Source organism: Lithobates pipiens, unplaced genomic scaffold (assembly GCF_037356315.1).
Source record: "Lithobates pipiens isolate NorthernLeopardFrog02 unplaced genomic scaffold, aLitPip1_a1.2 Scaffold_18, whole genome shotgun sequence".
NCBI lineage: Eukaryota > Metazoa > Chordata > Amphibia > Anura > Ranidae > Lithobates > Lithobates pipiens.
Window position 1 is genome coordinate 638,785,299 of NW_027507758.1, and position 19,348 is coordinate 638,804,646.

Here is a 19,348-nt window from a genome sequence, read left to right on the forward strand (position 1 = left end):
AGGAGCGGGACTGAACCTCCAACATGGCGCCACCTCGGCACTGCCACAAAGATCCCCACAAGGTGCTGAGAAACAGGACTACAGAGTCCTTACAGGAGGAACCAGGACAAGCCTGCAAAGCAGCCAGCTAAGAGACCAGCCAGGGAGGGACATGCTGCTTTATGTACACAAGATGTCCTCTCCATCCACTCTGCTCTCACACACTGCTGGGGGGGATGTACAGGACATGCAGGAGGACACAGGGGGATTACATTACTGTCCTGCACCCCATGTCCTGTGTTCTGCACCCCATGTCCTGCATCCTGAGGTGATCTACACCTTTTTCTGGTACTCTGGACCCCATGTGATCCATTCTGCACCCTCTACTCCATGTCCTGAATTCTGCACACTGTACCCTTCCCCTGCACTCTATGTCCTGCATTCTGTACCTTTCTCCTGCACCTTGCACCCCAATGTTCTACATTCTGCACCCTGCACCATATGGCCTGCACCCTTCTCCTGTACTTTTCACTTAATTTTCTAAATTTTACACCCTTCTTCTGCATTCCATGTCTGCACCCTTCTCTGATACCTTGTACCCCGTGTTCTGTGGTGACCTGCACCCATTTCTGGTACCCTGTACCCCATGTCCTGCACCACATGTCCTGCACCCTGCTTCCCATTTCCTGCATTCTGCACACTGTACCTTTCCCCTGTACCCCATGTCCTGCATAATGCACCCTGCACCACACTTCCTGCACCCCAACATTCTACAGCCTGCTCCCCATATCCTGCATTCTGCACAATGTTTCCTTCCCCCGCAACACATGTTCTGTATTTTGCACCCTTCTCCTGCATCCCATGTGCTGCAGTGACCTACATCCTTTTATGGTACCCTGCACCCCATGGGGGAGAACCTCTGGGGGAGTCAAGGATGGAGAAAGATCTGGGGGTCCTAGTAGACAACAGACTGAGCAATAGCATACAATGTCAAGCTGCAGCTACCAAAACCGGCAGAATATTAGCATAGATAAAATTATAATCCTGACACTTTATAAAGCTCTGGTTAGGCCACATCTGGAGTATTCTGTACACTACTATTCACCAGTCCTCATAAGGGATGTGCTGGAGCTGGAGAGTCCAAATAATTAGGGGGCTGGAGGATCTCAAATACGAGCAGCAACTATAAGCACTAAATTTATTATCGCTGGAGAGGAGACGCTTGAGAGGAGATATGATAGCGATTTACAAATATCTCAGTGGTGATCCCTGTATAGGAAAAATACTATTTAATCTCAGGGGGTGTGAGACGACATGGGGACACACAATGAGATTGGAGGAGAAGCGGTTTACCTTAAATTGCATAGGGTTTTTTTTCACTGTCGGAGTGGTAAGAATGTGGAACTCTCTTCCACAAGAGGTGGTGGCTGTGGGGAGTATTGACATTTTTAAGAGACTCTTGGACGTGCATCCGAAAGAACACAACATACAGGGATATGGGAAATAATTATGGACACTGACACACGTGCACCTACACAGGTCGGACTGCATGGACTATTGTCTTTATTCAACCTTACCTACTATGTAACTATGTCCTGTGTTCTGCACCACGTCTTGCATTCTGCACACTATAGCCTTTCCCTGCGCTCCATTTCCTGCACACTGTACCCTACATCTCATGTCCTATGGTGACCTACACCCTTCTTAATTACCCAGCACCCCATGTTCTGAATTCTGCACCCTTCACCACGTGTCCTGCATTCTGCACACAGCACAACATGTCCTGCACCTTGCACCCCAAGTCCTGTGTTCTGCACCTAACAAATTACTTGCCCTGCCCCAGGCGCCGATAACCCACACTTCCCTTAAAAACTCTCCTAACTTTTTTAGTTGGCTCCTAGTTTCAAAGCAAATGTATCAAGCCCCACCTTAAGTGACTTCCTCCCCTCTCCCGCATCTCCTTCATTATGTAAGTCATGCTGAGATAATCTCCCAATGCCTGAGCAATATTCTCATTTGTCTCTGAGCTCTTTCTTGCTATTCCTCGTCCTGCCTGTTGTTTCCTCGGATACATTTTCTGTATAGTGACCCCGGCTTCATCTCTTGGATGCGCTCGTCTGTTGCTTGTCCTGACCTTTATCCTGATTCCTGGATCTCCTCCTCATCTCTCCTCCATATCCTCTTTAGAGCTGCAACTAACGATTAATTTGTCTGTCGACTAATCTATCGATTATTTCTTCGATTAGTCAACGACTATCCGATTATTTTTTTTATTTTTATTTTTTTATGAATCTAGTGGTTTTTTTTGATTAGCTATGCATTGCAGGGCAGGGCAGAGTATTGGCGGGCATTGCAGGGCAGGGCAGAGTATTGCAGGGTAGGGCAGAGTATTGCAGGGCAGGGCTGAGTATAGCATAGTATTGCAGGGCAGAGTATAGCAGAGCAGAGTATAGCATGGCAGAGCAGAGTATAGCATGGCAGAGCAGAGTATAGCATGGCAGAGCAGAGTATAGCATGGCAGGGTATGGCAGGGCAGGGTATGGCAGGGCAGGGTATGGCAGGGCAGAGTATGGCAGGGCAGGGCAGAGTATGGCAGGGCAGGGCAGAGTATGGCAGGGCAGAGTATGGCAGGGCAGGGCAGAGTATGGCAGGGCAGGGCAGAGTATGGTAGGGCAGAGTAGAGCATGGTAGGGCAGAGTAGAGCATGGCATGGTAGGGCAGGGCAGAGTAGAGCATGGCATGGTAGAGCATGGCACGGTAGGGCAGAGTAGAGCATGGCACGGTAGGGCAGAGTAGAGCATGGCACGGTAGGGCAGAGTAGAGCATGGCACGGTAGGGCAGAGTAGAGCATGGCACGGTAGGGCAGAGTAGAGCATGGCATGGTAGGGCAGGGCAGAGTATTGCATTGGCAGGGTATGGAGGGATGGCTGCATCCATCCGACCTCTCCCCTCCACTGCACAGATCAGTACAGAGAGGGGAGAGAGAAACCGGCGTCATGTCATGACGCCGGTTTGTTTACAAGTGATCGCTCCATCGGAGCGATCACATTGTAAACACCTGGGTGTAGAAAGATGGCCGCCGCTTCGGAGCTAGGCCGAAGCCGCGGCCTCTCCTAAGGCCGAGACCGCGGAGCGCTCCGCGGATCGTGGCATGTGCGCACGGATCGGTGGCGATCCGTTGCACCTCTAGGGACGGCGGCATGGAGGGGGAGAAGAGAGGGGGACGGCGGCACGGAGGGGGAGAAGAGAGGGGGACGGCGGCACGGAGGGGAGCGGTAAATGCTAAGCACTGCCCCCACTGTGACGCATCGACGCCCTGCACGCACGTCGACGTATTTTCTTAGTCGACGTAGTCGATTACGTCGACGCGTCGTGGCAGCTCTAATCCTCTTACACACCTTTTCTCCACACCTGCAGTGATCCTGGGGGGGGTGGAAACTTGGCACCAGCACTCAGCGAAATCCATCCCCACCATTAGGAGCTATGGAGAAAATTGACTGGTATTTACACTCCGTTCCTCCGCACGTCACCTGATCACATGAGAGCTTAATTTCATAGACTCCTGACAGAATTCTGTATGGTAAAGGTCAAAGTTCACTCTTCAGTTTCAGACAAAAAACAAGCTCTGGACTGCCGCACTCTTCAGAAAACCACTTATTTTATTGGAAAATAACATCACAGCTCAACAAACACAGCGAACAAAGGAAAACTTGCTGACGTTTTGCACTAGCTGTAGTACTTAACCATGGCTATGATTAAGCACTACAGCTAGTGCGAAACGTCAGCAATTTTTCCTTGTTTGCTGTGTTTGTTGAGCTGTGATGTGATTTTCCAATAAAAGAAAGTGGTCTTCTGAAGAGTGCGGCAGTCCAGAGCTTGTTTTTCGTCTGTTGCTAGTGGTAATAGCCAGCACCCGTGGCTTCCCAGCCGAAGAGACAGTTTACAGACTGCATGTGTGCTCCTGGAGTGGTGAGATCCCTTCTCCTTCACTCTTCAGTTTAGTAGAGGTAGGATACACCCAGGAACAATGATTTGGTTTGCACAGAAGCGTCATATAGAAGACCTCTCAAATCTCCACATCCAAATGTCCCTCCATCCAGAATCATTATGTCCTATGACATCACACTGGATTTTTTTTCTGATGCTTTTAAGATGTGGGCGGACCCTTGGCATCCTCACTAGCAAAGTAGGACTGTTGGTCCCGTATTGTATGTAATGACATTAGAATGCCTACAACATGTTTTTAACCGGCATAGTGTGGTGGGTCCTGTGTGGGTAAATTATACCTCAGTCTGAAGCACGGCTTTAATAAAATGGAGAACTGAATGGTGAGGTGAGGAGGAGTCTGGGAATATCATTTGATTTTTGCTCATTGTGTTCAGATCTAGAGTTTTCCTCCTGTGAAGTCTGGAGATCAAGTGACCATCACATTGCCTCCACCTCCCTCCCTGATAGAATAGAGAAATAAGAAAAAGATTCTAGAAGTCACCAGAGAGATCATCGAGGAAAGGTGAGCAGTGCTGGGAATTCTGGGGCATTATCCAGTAACAGACAAGGGATGTGTCTGGATGGTGACTGTATCATTGTGTGTGTCAGGTTCCTATAAGGTGTCAGGATGTCACTGTCTATTTCTCCATGGAGGAGTGGGAGTATTTAGAAGGACACAAGGATCTCTACAAGGATGTCATGATGGACAATCATCCGCCCCTCACATCACCGGGTAAGAGGAGACTTTATTGTAAAGGAGAGTGTCATGAGCAGGTGTGACCAGATTGTGTGGACTGTACAGAGGAAACCAGAAACACATGTAAGTGAATAATAATGGTGTTTATTTACATAGGTGACAAGTAAGTGAATATAACAGTGCACTACCAACCCAAACCCACAAACAACAATGGTATATATAAATAATGGGAAATACCGAAATCGTAACAAAAGCCAGGCCGAGGTCATACACAGGGGGGTCAGCAGATGGGGAATAAACAGGACAGGGCAAGGACGGATGGATGGGCTGCAGAGCAGGGATCCAAGGCAAACAGGAGGGACAGGTCCAGGATGGGATCAGAATAGATCAGGTCAGGTCAGATGCAGGCTCAAGGTCAGGATAGCAGGCTCAAAGTCAGGGCCCAGGAAGAGAGATACCAAGCCAAGCATGTGTGGGCTTGCTGGGTATTTATAAGACTGCAGTAATTGTCCTCAAGTAACACCTGAGCGCAGGAAGTGTTGCCTGCTCCCTACTGCCAGGATCCATCCGCTTGTGGACGCCAGTACTGCGGCCCAATGATGACCCAACACCAGCAGGGAAAGTCTCTCCTGACAGTTACAAACTGCCAGGAGACACCTGCCAGTGGACCTCAACACTTCATGCCAAATGATGGATCTTACCAGCGGACGGACCCTGTCCTGACAGAGAGAGCAGTACGGAGGGTCCACCTAGATCCCCCATCATCTGATAAACACATAGAACAATGTATTCAGTCAGTGTGTGTGTTTCCTACAGATGGATCCAGTTATGGGAACCCACCAGAGAGATGTTCCCACCCTCTGTATTCCCGGGATTCCACACAGGAAGGTCACACCATCCCTCACCATCATCAGGTAGATGAGGAACAATCACTGATAGTATCATTAGTATCTGTACATTATCTGCATTGTTACCTTTGATGTGATTTTTATTCTATATTCAGAGAGGAAACCTGAGAGAGTCAAAAGTTGAGGGTAAAGAAGAGATAAAAGAGGAGGATGATGATGGGGTGATGGAGGAGTCAGAGTTTCTAAAAGAACACAAAGATCTGTACCGGGACACCATGGTGGAGTCACCCAGCTACAGAAACCCACCAGAGAGATGCCCCCATCCTCTGTATTCCTGGGATTCCACACAGGAAGATCATACCATCCCCCACCATCATCAGGTAGATGATTGACAATTATTGGTAGTTCTGATTTATACACAGCATGTTTGTTACAATGAATGTTTTATTATATATTCAGAGTGGAAATCTGTGGGGTTATAAAATTGATGTTAAAGAGGAGGATGAGGAGTATGGAGTGATGGAGGAGTTTTCAGAAGGACACAAGGATAAGATGGAGCCACCTAATACCAGGAACCCACCAGAGAGATGTCCCTGTCCTCTGTATTCCCGGGATTCCACACAGGAAGATCACACTATCCCTCGCCATCATCAGGTAGATGATTGACAATTTATTGATAGTTATAATTTATGCACAGCATGTTTGTTACAATGAATGTTATATTATATATTCAGAGTGGAAACCTTGTGAGGGATGATATTCATGTTAAGGAAGAGTATAAAGAGGAGGATGAGGAGTATGGAGTGATGGAGCCACTTAATACCAGGAACCCAAAAGAGAGATGTCCCTGTCCTCTGTATTCCCGGGATTCCACACAGGAAGATCACACCATCCCTTACCATCATCAGGTAGACGATTGACAATTATTGATAGTTATAATTTATACACAGCATTTTGTTACAATGAATGTTTTATTATATATTCAGAGTGTAAACCTCCGGGATTATAATATTGTTGTTAAAGAAGAGTATAAAGAGGAGGATGAGGAGTATGGAGTGATGGAGGAGTTTTCAGGAGGACACAAGGATATGATGGAGCCACCTAATACCAGGAACCCACCAGAGAGATGTCCACATCCTCTGTATTCCTGGGATTCCACACAGGAAAGTCACACCATCCCTCACTGTTATAAGGTTGGTGGGACGGAGCTTATAAAACACACTTATAGAGACAATTTGTGGACTCTTTATGTGATGTCACAATATTAAAGCTTATACCTTACAAATTATATTTTCTCTAATTTTCTTGATTTAGAGTGGAGATCCGATTGATATAGAATTTGAGATTAAAGCAGAAGAAGAGAGATCTGTAAGGGATGATCAGCAGTCTATGGAGGATGGAATAACGGTGACATTTATAGAGGAGGACACTCCTACAGAGATCAACACAGGTGGGTTAGAAACACTAAATACATTCCTCCACCCATACTGCTCACTGATTGGTACAGAGTCGGGTGCGGACTGGGTGATATCAGCCTGTAATTCCCTGGTCACTTTCCTGAGCTGTGTTCCCCGTCCTATATTTCTCTCCAATAATCTTCCTTCCCTGTGCTGCAGACACAATTTATGTATCTAGACTGGATTTATGGAGATTCTGGGGATCAGCTGGCAGCAAAATGTTTATTTTCACCATAGACGTTACTAGACCTAGACACTTGGTGTATGTGTTTTGGGTCAGAGATTTAGGGCTGAAACAATTAATCAGCATAATTTGATTATAATAAATTATAAAAATAGTTGTCAACTATTTTCATAATCGATTGGTTGGTCAGTCAATTAATTGGCCTGCATACAGAATGCATTATTTCTTTTTTACATATCAGAAAATATAGCTCAGTACACCATCCATACATGTCAGTAAATGCCTGAGAACTTGAATGTGTGAGGCGCAATGCCTCATGGGACAGGTAGTCCTGGGCAAGAGAAGGAACCAAGTTATTTTAAAGGCAAAATATTTTTTATTGTGCTATATGGAAATTCTAAACTATACTTTGTGGCTTCCTATAGGAGACCTCTATACTATACTTTGTGACTTCCTATAGGGGAACTCTATAATATACTTTGTGGCTTCCTATAGGGAAATTCTGTACTATACTTCGTGGCTTCCAAAGGGGAACTCTATACTATACTTTCCGGCTTCCTTTAGGGGAACTCTATACTTTACGGCTTCCTATAAAGGATTTCTATACTTTACTTTGTGACTTCCTATAGGGGAATTGTATACTATATGGCTTCCTATAGGGAAACTCTATACCTGAAAGGTACCTTGTTTGCATGTAAGCATACCTGCATAGCCCTTTACACGCCGGATACCCGGCAGTTGACATTCTTGGATAGGGTCTTGGACTCTCTCTCCATGTTCCATGAGGGTCAGTTGGTCATGGGGGGGATTTCAACATTAGTCCTGACCTGCAGATAGATACCTCATCTGGTCGTTCCACGCTCTCCTCAAACATTTTCGTAAATCCCTACATGCCCATCATCTGGTTGATTGCCGGAGAGTGCTCTACCCCACCATGAAGGATATTAGTTACTATTCCACCACACATAATGTGTGCACACGAGTAGACCTTCTGATGGTGGACCAACACTTTCTGGAGTCACTCTCTGGTGCATCCATCAGATCACTTACCATTTCTGATCATGCGCATGTCTCCATCTCCCTCTTTCCTTTGTCTCCTGATGTACGACAATGGACTTGGCGACTAAATGTAAACCTCTAGATGATGCTGTGGCTCAGAAGCGGGTCTCGGATACTATGTCTTTTTTGTTCAAAGAAAACATGACGGGAGGAGACGAGGATGGCATCTGTGTGTGAGGGGCACAATGCCGTGGTCCATGGGTAACTTAGTGATCAGTGCTCCAGGCTAAAAAAAAAAAAAGGCACGCAACGGGGAACTACAGTCTCTCTTGGTGAAACTGCAGGCCAAATGACTCAGACCCTGCACGCGGACCTTTTGTCCCTTAGTGAGGAACTGTCCACCCTATTGGAGACCTGCGATAGATGTGATAGACTGCGACATGTTTCACACAAATTCTATGAATTTGGAAATAAATGTGGGAGACTCCTAGCCAGGGCCCTTCGACTTCAACGCACATCTGGTCACGTCCATAAACTTCAAAAACCACCTCGGGAATATCAGACGTGGCTTTCTTTTGGTACTATTATGCCCAAATCTACCAACTTTCTACCACACTCCCTGGTTAAACACCTCTGCAGAAAACAGAATTTCTTTTACATTGTCTTGACGAGACAATAGCCCCTAAACTGACGACTCAAATTGCTGAACAACTTGATAGGCCTATCTCCTTGACAGAGATCGAGTTGGTGATTAAAGACCTTCCCCAGGGTAAAAGTCTGGGTTCGGACAGATTTACCAATGCTTACTATCGGAAAGTTCTTCCCCCCTCCTTTCTAATCATATGGTTGCGTATTTTAATACCCTAGCTTCGGGAACTTCTATCCCAAAGGAAGCACTGTTAGCCCATATCACAGTCCTCCTGAAGGAAGGGAAAGACCCTACTTCCCCGGGTAGCTATAGACCGATTTCATTGTTAAACACCGATATTAAGATTTTTGGCAAAGATTTTAGCGAATCAGCTAAAGCCCATTATACCTATGATAATTCACTCCGACCAAACAGGCTTCATAGCAGGAAGGGAGGCAAGGTACAATTCCAACCGAGCCCATTTGGTGAATTTACAGCAGACCGGCTCACCCTGCCTTCTACTGTATATTTATGCCAATGGACATATGTTCAGGCGGTATTGTCAAAATTGGGCCTTGGCCAAAACATGCTTAGGCTCCATATATAGTTCTCTGGAGGCTCTTGTAAAGGTAAATGGAACTTTCTCTGACCCCTTCCCTATACAGAATGGGATGAGGCAGGGGTCCCTCCTGTCTCCACTTTTATTTGCCCTTACCCTGAAAACCGCTGTTAAATATGGTCCGGCTAAAAACCTATAATTAATGGGTTTAAGGTGGAGACAATGGAACATAAGCTGTCAGTGTATGCAGACGATGTTCTAGTCTATGTCGCGGACCCGCTGATTTCCCTTCCATAATGACTGAGTTACAGAGATTTCACTCCTTTCTAACTTTAAAATTAATTATGGCAAGTTGGAAATTCTCCCTCTTGCTATCTCTCCTGCTATGAGCTGCGGTATCTTTCTCATTCACGTGGTGCAGTTCTTCATTAATATTTGGAGATTTTTCTCCCGGCCGAGTTTTCACAATTGTATACCTGCAACTATGCCACCTTGCTTTCCACAATTAAAGTGGACCTACTGCGATGGGATCGTACTACCTTTTCTTGGATGGGCCAAGTCAGTAATGAATAAATAATTGAATGTCCTGCCGAGAGTACTGTTCTGTTTTCAGATGATGCATATTACACTATCCAGGTTCTTTTTCTTTCCCATCAACAGTCTGTTTTTAAAGTTTATCTGGCATGGTCAGAACCCCTGTCTCACCTTACGCACCCTGCAGACTCCCAAATGATTGGGGGACTTGATGTTCCCCCAATGCGGAAGTATTATGAGGTGATTGCTTTGCAGCGTATATTAGACTGGCAACACCACACTACCACCAAATCCTGGGTCCCCCTTGAGAAATTTTTAGCGGGAACGCAACCGGTTTCATGCTCCATGGCTCCCCCGGGAATGTCGTGGACTTTCAGACTTCATGTCCCCTATCTCTTTCCATGTGTTGCAGTTTTGGGACACCTTGAATGCTAAGGGTCTGCTGTCACCACCTGGGTCCCCACCTGCACTCTTGCTCTTGGGAGGCTTCTCATGGTTCACTCGGGGGGGGACACCTCTCCTATTTCACACGTGAGCAAGGGATGAAGAGACGCGGTGTGGAAGCTTCATACATGAATGGGGCCTAGTCTCCTTGAACTGGCTCCACTCTGGTCAATTTCCAATGTGCTACAAACAGTTGCATTGTTTTGTTTATAGTTTACCTCATACCATTAGACCCCCGACCTCCCTGACTCTGTTTGAAAAATTGTGGAAATCTGCACACCTTATCCCTCACTCTATCTCAGTGCTTTATGAGATGCTACAGTCTGCTGAGTCTCGGAGTAGGCCGGTCTATATACGGGAGAGGGAGCTGCAGCATACGTTCATGGAGACACAACTGGATCACGTATACAACCTTACCCACGGTAGTTCTGTGGACACAAATATGCAAGAAAATAGCTTTAAGTTTTTGACCCAGTGGTACAGAGTTCTGGCTGCACTGGCCAGAATTTACCCGGCAGTCCCTGATGTCGGTTGGAGGGGTTGTGGGCGATGTGGTACCTACCTACACATATAGTGGGAATGGCTTCTGGCTTTTTGGCAAGACATCAAAGCCCAGATAAAGGTTATACTGGACATTGATATGAGTGACTCCCCACTGGAGTTTCTACTTCACATGCCATCCATGCCTCTTAGCGTCCACCGTAAATTGGTTTTGCCACACCTTTTAAACTGCAGCCTGGTGCTTGATTCCCATACATTGGAAGTCGTCTCATGTCCCTGGACGATCTGACTGGATTCATCTTGTCAATAATATCATGGCGGCAGAGAAATGGATGGCAAAGTGCAAGGACAGATACGAAAAGTTTTACAGTATATGGGCCACTTGGATCCATTACTCCTCTAATGTGGCACAAGTTCCATCATTTATTACCTCTAGACTCTGTATGCCCTGGTTGATGATGCCCGAGAGCCTCCCGGTAACAGCTTTCATATAACTTTTTTGGGGTTGAGGCCTGCATAATACAGACCCATGGAATCTTTGTTCTAATAATACTTCTAATTTCTGATAAAGTACTGATTGTTTGTTTGTTTTTGTTTGGTTTTCTGTTTTATTCCTCTCCCTATGTCACAATTGGTGCATTGCTCATAATACTGTCTGTAGGTATATAGCCCTGATTTGGTACCCAGGTTTCCATGCACAATCCCCCAGGTAGTATGGGTAGAAAAAAGATGGAGTCTTGTGATGCTTACAAGTGTGTATACCAAAGGGCTTTCTGAAACTAATATTGCAAACCGGTCATTCGTGGTATTTTTACCTTTTTGATGTATAAACCCCACCTTTTATTGTATGTGTCCCTTTTTTTGTGTGAAAATGAAGATAAAAATTATATATAAAAAATAAAATAAAGTAATAATGATGGTGGGCGGTCCGCAAGTGGTTAAGGTCTTTGCACAGGAAAGATCAGCATCTGACCACAGAGAAGGTGGAGGCTGATAGACTGGAGGTAATAGAAGGCATTAGTATCAGCTTTTAGTATTACTTTAATATAAAAGTTCCTCCACCCCTCGTATAGCTTCATGTCTGATTCCCAGGTAAAACCCCATATATCCTACTTCTGGGTATATTTATTATTATATATATATAAGATATATTACTTTCGCTATTTCACTGTATAAATGTATTCCTTATAGTAGTTATTATATGCTGTTTTTGGAATATAAAGTAATATTTTTGTTAACCTCATCATAACAGATGATTTAAAAAAACTCATGCTGCTGTTACTAAATGTCCTATGCTGGCCATACACGGATCGATTTTTGGACGAGAACATTCCTGCAAATATTTGTATGAAAATTATTTGTATTCGAAAATTTCACTTGCTTTTAGCATTCAATTTTAAAATGAATGTAATTTCTGAGCAAAAACCACATACCAGATGTCAAAATTTGTTCACTTGAGAAAAGTTTTCTGTTCTGCTCCTTCGTATTTTCCCATCACTGCATGAACATCGATTTGACCCCACTAATGGTTAGAAAATTGGATGAATGTTTTTTTGACAGAAAAATTAGTTTGTGTTCGGTCAGCATAAGTGACATCAGATGCATGGAACTTGTACCCACCTACCTGTCTATGACAAGGGAGTCTGTCATCCATCATATTATATTAAATTCCTGTCTGATCATCTGCAAAACAGCATTGTATGTCTTTTTTTACATTTTAATAATGTTGATCTCTGATTCTGATATGTAGCAGATCTCCCTCTGATAATACATCTATCTGTTTGTTATTCTCAGAGTTGATTAAATATCCAACTAAATATCTGGATATTTATATTTACCGCTGCATATAGATATTCAAGAATATTAACTAAATTATACACTAACCTTTTTTTGAGGTTTTTATTCAATTAGTCAATTAACTGAACCAATAATTGGCCAACTAATCAATTCTGAAAGTAATCATTAGTTGCAGCCCTACAGAGGACCCATTTACTAGTTACCTTGAGGGGGGAATTGTAAGATCCTCAGAGACAAAGCTGCCTGATGTGAGCGGAGTCCTGGTTTAGGGGAACCAATCAGCTCATGTCTATTAATAATCTTTTTATTCCTATTTTAGTAGATGGACGGGAGATGAGGAAAACCTCAGAGGATTGTCTCACTTTGTCTCCAGACTGTAAAGTAGAAGATGAGGACATCACACAGTATAGTCCAGGAGAAAACCCGACTACCTCAAATGTCCATCCGGCACCACACAGTGTAGATGGACCATCGTATTCCTCTTATCCTGAGGAGCCTCAGATTGTGAGGGATGGTGCCGTCCTTCCAACAGAGAAGAGCTTTTCCTGTCCTGAGTGCGGAAAGTGTTTCCGTTCTATTTCCTGTCTTTATCTGCATAAAAGATTTCACAGAGGTGAGAAGCCATATTCATGTCCAGAATGCGAGAAATGTTTTACACAAAAATCAGAACTTGTCAAACATCTGAGATGTCACACAGGTGAAAAGCCATATTCCTGTCCTGAGTGCGGGAAATGTTTTTCACAGAAATCCAGCCTTTACAAACATCAGAGATCTCACACGGGGGAGAAGCCGTATTCCTGTCCTGAGTGCGGGAAATGTTTCTCAGAGAAGTCCGGTCTTTACAAGCATAAAAGATCTCACAAAGGAGAGAAGCCGCATTCCTGCCCTGAGTGCGGGAAATGTTTTTCACAGAAGTACGATCTTTACACACATCAGAGATCTCACACAGGAGAGAAGCCATATTCCTGTCCTGAGTGTATGAAATGTTTTTCAGTGAAGTCCCATCTTTACAGACATCAGAGGTCTCACACAGGGGAGAAACCCTATTCATGTACTGAGTGCGGGAAATGTTTTTCACAGAAGTCCGATCTTTATACACATCAGAGATCTCACACGGGGCAGAAGCCGTATTCCTGTCCTGAGTGTGGGAAATGTTTTTCACAGAAGTCCAATCTTAACAAACATCAGAGATCTCACACGAGGAGAAGCCGTATTCCTGTCCTGAGTGTGGGAATTGTTCCTCGCTGAAGTCCTGTCTTCCTGTATATCAGGGATCCCACACAACCCTTGAGGTGTATTAGGATCTTAAGTGTGGGAAATGTTTTCTATATGAATGTTGTTGGACGTCATAGCTCTCATAAGGAGAAGAAACACACCTTGCTACACACCTCAGATATACTCCATGGCTGATTTTCATCATGTAAGCCCCTGTACACACGGTCGGAGAATCCGTCGGAATGTGTCCTATCGGACCGTGGTGTCGGATAATCCGACTGTGTGTGGTCTGCATCGGACTGATTCCGTCGGACCAAATTTTCCAACTTGCTGGAAATATTTTCCGACAAACTGCTCCGATTGGACATACTCCGATCATGTGTGGAGAATTCCAATCGGACAAAGTGCCACACATGCTCAGATCAAATTCCTACATCAAAGTTATTGGCTACTAGCCTGAACGTAGTCCCATCGTAACGAAATTACGTCATCACGTTCTGAAAGATCGGATTTTCCGACAACTTTGTGCGACCGTGTGTATGCAACAGTTTCGAACAAGATCCATAGGACAAAATCCGATGGACAAAATCCGACGGATTTGGTTATCGGAATCTCCGACCGTGTGTACAAGGGCTAAGAAATAGTTCCAATAATGTGGACATTTTTAAAAAAAAACAACTTGTTCAAGGGACTAAATCGGGGTCCCAATCTCCTCGTCTCTTATGACAATCTCCTTGTTCCTCATCTACCAGAGAGCTCAGCAGCGGTGTGGGAGTTAATTGAAAACTACAAGCCGACATCGGCAAAGGACAGAACTCTGTGAATGAATGGCACGGCCGCGCTCTTTTCATAAAGTGACAGCCGGTATGGGGAACTTCTCCCCGCACTGCTGTCACACAGAGGACTCAGATCGCTGAGATGCTACAGAAACATGTAACCTCTAACCCTTTCACTGCCAGAGCTCTTTTTCAGTTTCTGGCCTAAATGCTTAACCCTTCTTTTTTTTTAAAACTTTATAATATTTATTGAAACATTTACATTTTAAACATCTTACCATACAAACAACCCCCCCACCCCCCACCAATCCACATAAGTGGAAAAAAAAGAAGGAAAAAGTACAAGAGTAAAATGGTAAACATAAAAGGTGCAAGTTTCTCTAGTATTTATTCAATGGAGAACCCTAGTGTCTTCAATTCGACCCTTATTTGATGGCTCCAAACGTCTCCCCCTTCACACCCATTCCATCCAATCAACAACCACACTCACCCCCTTTAAGCTCATCTCCCCATCCATCACCATTCCCTCTCATTTACACTATTCTCCCAATTCTTTGTTACATCCATCTTTTATTATCCGTATACCTCCCTGTTTAGGTATTGGCACCACTACCCTATCTTCCACCCCATCTCCCCCGCCTTTATACAGGCAATTCCGCTCTCATTTTAATCCCTTATTCTCCTCTGGGGGGTATACTTTTATATCCCACCGGGGTTTACAAATCGCATCATATTTCTTTATAGCACCTTGTCTAACATATACCAACTTTTCCTTCAAGATTGTCTCATACATACCACTTTCCCATTCTCTACTAGATGGGGGTAAAATCCATTGCCATCTCTGGGCTGTCAGTTTCCTTGCCTGAAATAAGCATCTAAGAATTGAAACTTGAGCACTTCCAGGATTTCCCTCACCCTCTATCAAGCCCAGGATGCAAAGCTTAAAATACAGGTTTGGGGGACCCCCAAATACCTGGTCTATAATTCTCAGTACCTCCCTTAAGTAGCGAAACAACTTCGGGCACCTCCAAAACATATAGATTAGGCCCCCCTCTGCTTCCCCACATCTATGGCAGCTAGCATCTGATCTACGGCCAAACAAAGAGACACCCTCTCCACAGCCACCTTTTCCCAATCCTTGGTCCCTTTTTTGATTTTTGACACCTGTATCATTATACCTCAAAGGAAAGCCTTCAAGGTATCCCATACCACCCCCTCTGAGGCGGTGCCTCTATTTAAATCAACAAATTCTCTTAAGGCCGTTAATACCTCATCCTGCTCACCCATCAGTTCCATCCAAAAAGGACTTATTTTCCACTACCTGGGGCGGTTACTCTCCCTGATATTGTTACCGGCGAGTGATCCGAAAGGCCTCTTGGCATGAAGCTTGCATTCTTTACCATAAATAATGCCTCCTCGTTCTGTCCAGGAAATTTTAAGCTCCTCCCTATAAGCAAATAATAATTTATAATTAAATAATCTTGTATAATGCTGGGAAAGCGCTCTTGTATTTCTCTAAGTAACACAGACACAGATGCTGGTATCACCTTGAGCTTAGCAGAATCCTCCATTGAATGCTTTACTCCTTTTATTTATGCTGGCAACATGAATAAACAAAGGAAGGTGGTGGCTTCAGAAACAGCCAATCAGACACTTGTATTCTTTCAAAAGAACCAATCACACACACATTTATATATTCAAATAGAAATCCAGTAGTGACGTGTGCAGACGGTCGTGTGCAGAGCCATGTGGCGAGCGTCTCGTGAGGCACAAAGTGTCTCACAATTTGAACACTACTTACATGGCTCTGAACGTGATTGTGTGCACACTCCCACTGTTGCTCACCAATGATGTGAGCTGTACTCTATCATGGCTTAGTGAACCATCATTTTGTATGGTTATGCTATGGTTCCCATGTACGCAGATCTGCTAACTTAGGAGTGTAGATGCAGTTGCCATGAAGTGGCCTGTCCCTTGTGAGGTATAAACAAACATCCTTAAAAGAGCAAACAGATCTGCCATGTCCACAGGAAGGTTTCGGCAGCCAATGGTCTTCCACCAACGTCTGTATGTGCAAATACCCTCACATGAGCGTATTATAGCAAAACTGACACTGGGGGACATCTGACAACATACATTAATACAAATTTCCACAACCGTTCCCCAGAACCAAATAAATTCTGGAGAGTGTGGAGTGTGTCTTGTAATAGCACACGTATTGCCGGGGCTTCTGGATTCTGCTGTCTCCATATATCCTTCAGTCCAGCCTCCCAATAAATTGAGACAGACGATCATCCACAGTGGTGCCTATTTGTGTACCCAGGGGGAACCTATCAACTTTTCGATCCATGACCGTATTAAAGTCCCCCATAACTAACACTGGCACACCCGGCTTATCCAGCACAAACTCCATTAATCTACACAAAATCAGAGTATTAAATGGGAGAGGGACATATATATTGACCAGCTCATAAGTTCTGTTCTCTATCTTACAAAACAAAAAAATATACCGCCCCAATTCATCAATCTTAGTCTACATGCAGGTGAACATAATCCCAGATTTAATCAAAATACTCACCCCCCTAGAATAGGAGATATGAACAGAATGATACTGTGTTTCAAAATCCCCCCAACTCAGTTGGGGTATAGAGAATGTTAGTAAGATGCATCTCCTGCAGGCAGAGCAACCCAACCCTGTACATTTTTGCCATTGAGAGAACTGCGGCTTTTTTCCCTGGGTCTCCCAGACCCTGGACGTTCCATGAGCATATATCCAACTTTTTTTTCTGTGTATAGTTAATCATTACATTTTTCCAAAAATAAATATACCGTTATATTACTCAATCTCCCAAAAACTAATTGTGCACTTTCTATAAACATTGTGCAATCTTTGTTTATTAACCAATATCTATTTTTCTTAATGTGCTTTTTCTGTGACATTTTTGTGACTAAATAATTATTGTATCAAAATGTGTTTGTTATTCTTGCACCCTTTCAAGTACCTTTTATACCAATCATACCATCCAATCCTCTCTTGTATCTCACCCACCACCTCTCTAGGTTCATATTGGGGCCTTCTAATGTGACCTCCCCATGTGTTCACAGTGTTGAATATTATTATATTCACTTTAAAACCCCCCCCAAAAAATATAAAAACCAAAAAGAGAAGAAAAAAAAATGAAAAATTTGCCCCAAAGCCCTTTGTGAAAAGGAGCATTGTTCCTTCTATCCTAAATTTAATTTCATTTTTTTAATTAGCAATATCTTGTGTCTTTGAGACAATCGTGGTGCTGATTATACTCCTGATTTTCATCTTCCAAACAGAATGTTCCGGTTCATCTATAGTCTCCCCTTATGGGTTGCCAACCACCCCACTACTCCCTTAGGAGTATCAAAAACAAGGTCGCCCATAGGGTGGTTACCCACAGTCTTGCTGGATATAGCAATGCATAAGTTACTTTCAAATGTTATAGTTTACGTTTAATTTCCCCGAACTTAGCCCTCCGTTTTTGCAGGTCAGGTGAAAAAATCTAGGTATATAGATACCCTAGCACTATTATAAAGGATGTTACCCATTTCTCTGAACTCTCTTCTCCTTCCCTTCTACCCATCATCACCCGCTATGCTGGTTCCGGGTCTGCAGATGGGTAAGAGGAGCCTGAGATACATAGCGGGTGTGTGTCAGGGTGGGGGCACTTTACCGGGACGGTGTGGAAACATTCCATCGGCTACCCGAATGCTTCCATCCGAAGTAAACCTGCTCCTTGCTTGCCCGCAGCAGGGCTATATGTTAAAAAAACTACCTGTCCACCCCTCAGAACTGCATGTCTCGGGTGTCAGGCGATAGGAATTGTACATCCCTGAGTTCATAAGGAGATTAGAGATCACCAAAGACATGGATGAAGTGTTGTACCGTGTTGGCCATTGATAGCAGTAGAAAAATAAAAATGTAGTCATTACCTTTCATTGGCTGAGTACATTTTGTGCTGTAAGATTTCAAAAACATTTAGAGGTCTATTGATGAATATTGGATGGATTTTATTTCATACACTGATTTCCTTGGCTCCATCTAGTGGTCATAATGCGATATTGTGCTATTTTTACTAATGGAGGCATGTCAGGAATAGGGATGAGCCCGATGTTTGCCAAATAGAGAACAATTTGGGGTGTTGGCGGCAAATTCGAAAGCCACGGAACACCCTTTAAAAGTCTATGGGAGAAATCAAAAGTGCTAATTTTAAAGGCTTATATGCATGGTATTGTCATAAAAAGTGTTTGGTGATCCAGGTCCTACCACAGGGGACATGTATCAATGCAAAAAAGTTTTAAAAACTGCTATTTTTTTGGAAGCAGTGATTTTAATAATGCTTAAAGTGAAACAATAAAAGTGAAATATTCCTTTAAATTTCATACCTGGGGGGTGTCTATAGTATGCCTTTAAAGTAGTGCATATTTCCCATGTTTACAACAGTCCCTGCACAAAATGACATTTCTAAAGGAAAAAAGGAATTTAAAACTACTCGCGGCTGTAATGAATTGTCGGTCCCGGCAATACACATAAAAGTCATTGAAAAAAGTAGAATGAGATTCCCCCACAGTCCATTACCAGACCCTTTGGGTCTGGTATGAATATTAAGGGGAACTCCGAACCAATATTAAAAAAAAAAAATTGCGTGGGGGTCCCCCCAAATTCCATGCCAGGCCCTTCAGATCTGGTATGGATATTAAGGGGAACCCAGTGCC

At 44.0% G+C, this 19,348-nt stretch overlaps 1 protein-coding gene across 1 annotated transcript in view; it reads left to right on the forward strand.

Annotated features, from left to right (window-relative positions):
* LOC143986898 (uncharacterized) overlaps positions 1-18,571 on the forward strand; it is a 1,277,526-nt gene extending 1,258,955 nt beyond the window's left edge. The window contains 8 exon segments of the mRNA XM_077485305.1: positions 4,579-4,699; positions 5,480-5,577; positions 5,667-5,891; positions 5,971-6,165; positions 6,246-6,419; positions 6,498-6,704; positions 6,826-6,961; positions 12,934-18,571. Coding sequence (XP_077341431.1) covers positions 4,579-4,699; positions 5,480-5,577; positions 5,667-5,891; positions 5,971-6,165; positions 6,246-6,419; positions 6,498-6,704; positions 6,826-6,961; positions 12,934-13,862 — 2,085 coding nt within the window. The 3' untranslated portion in view covers positions 13,863-18,571.
* The last annotated feature ends 777 nt before the right edge of the window (positions 18,572-19,348 follow it).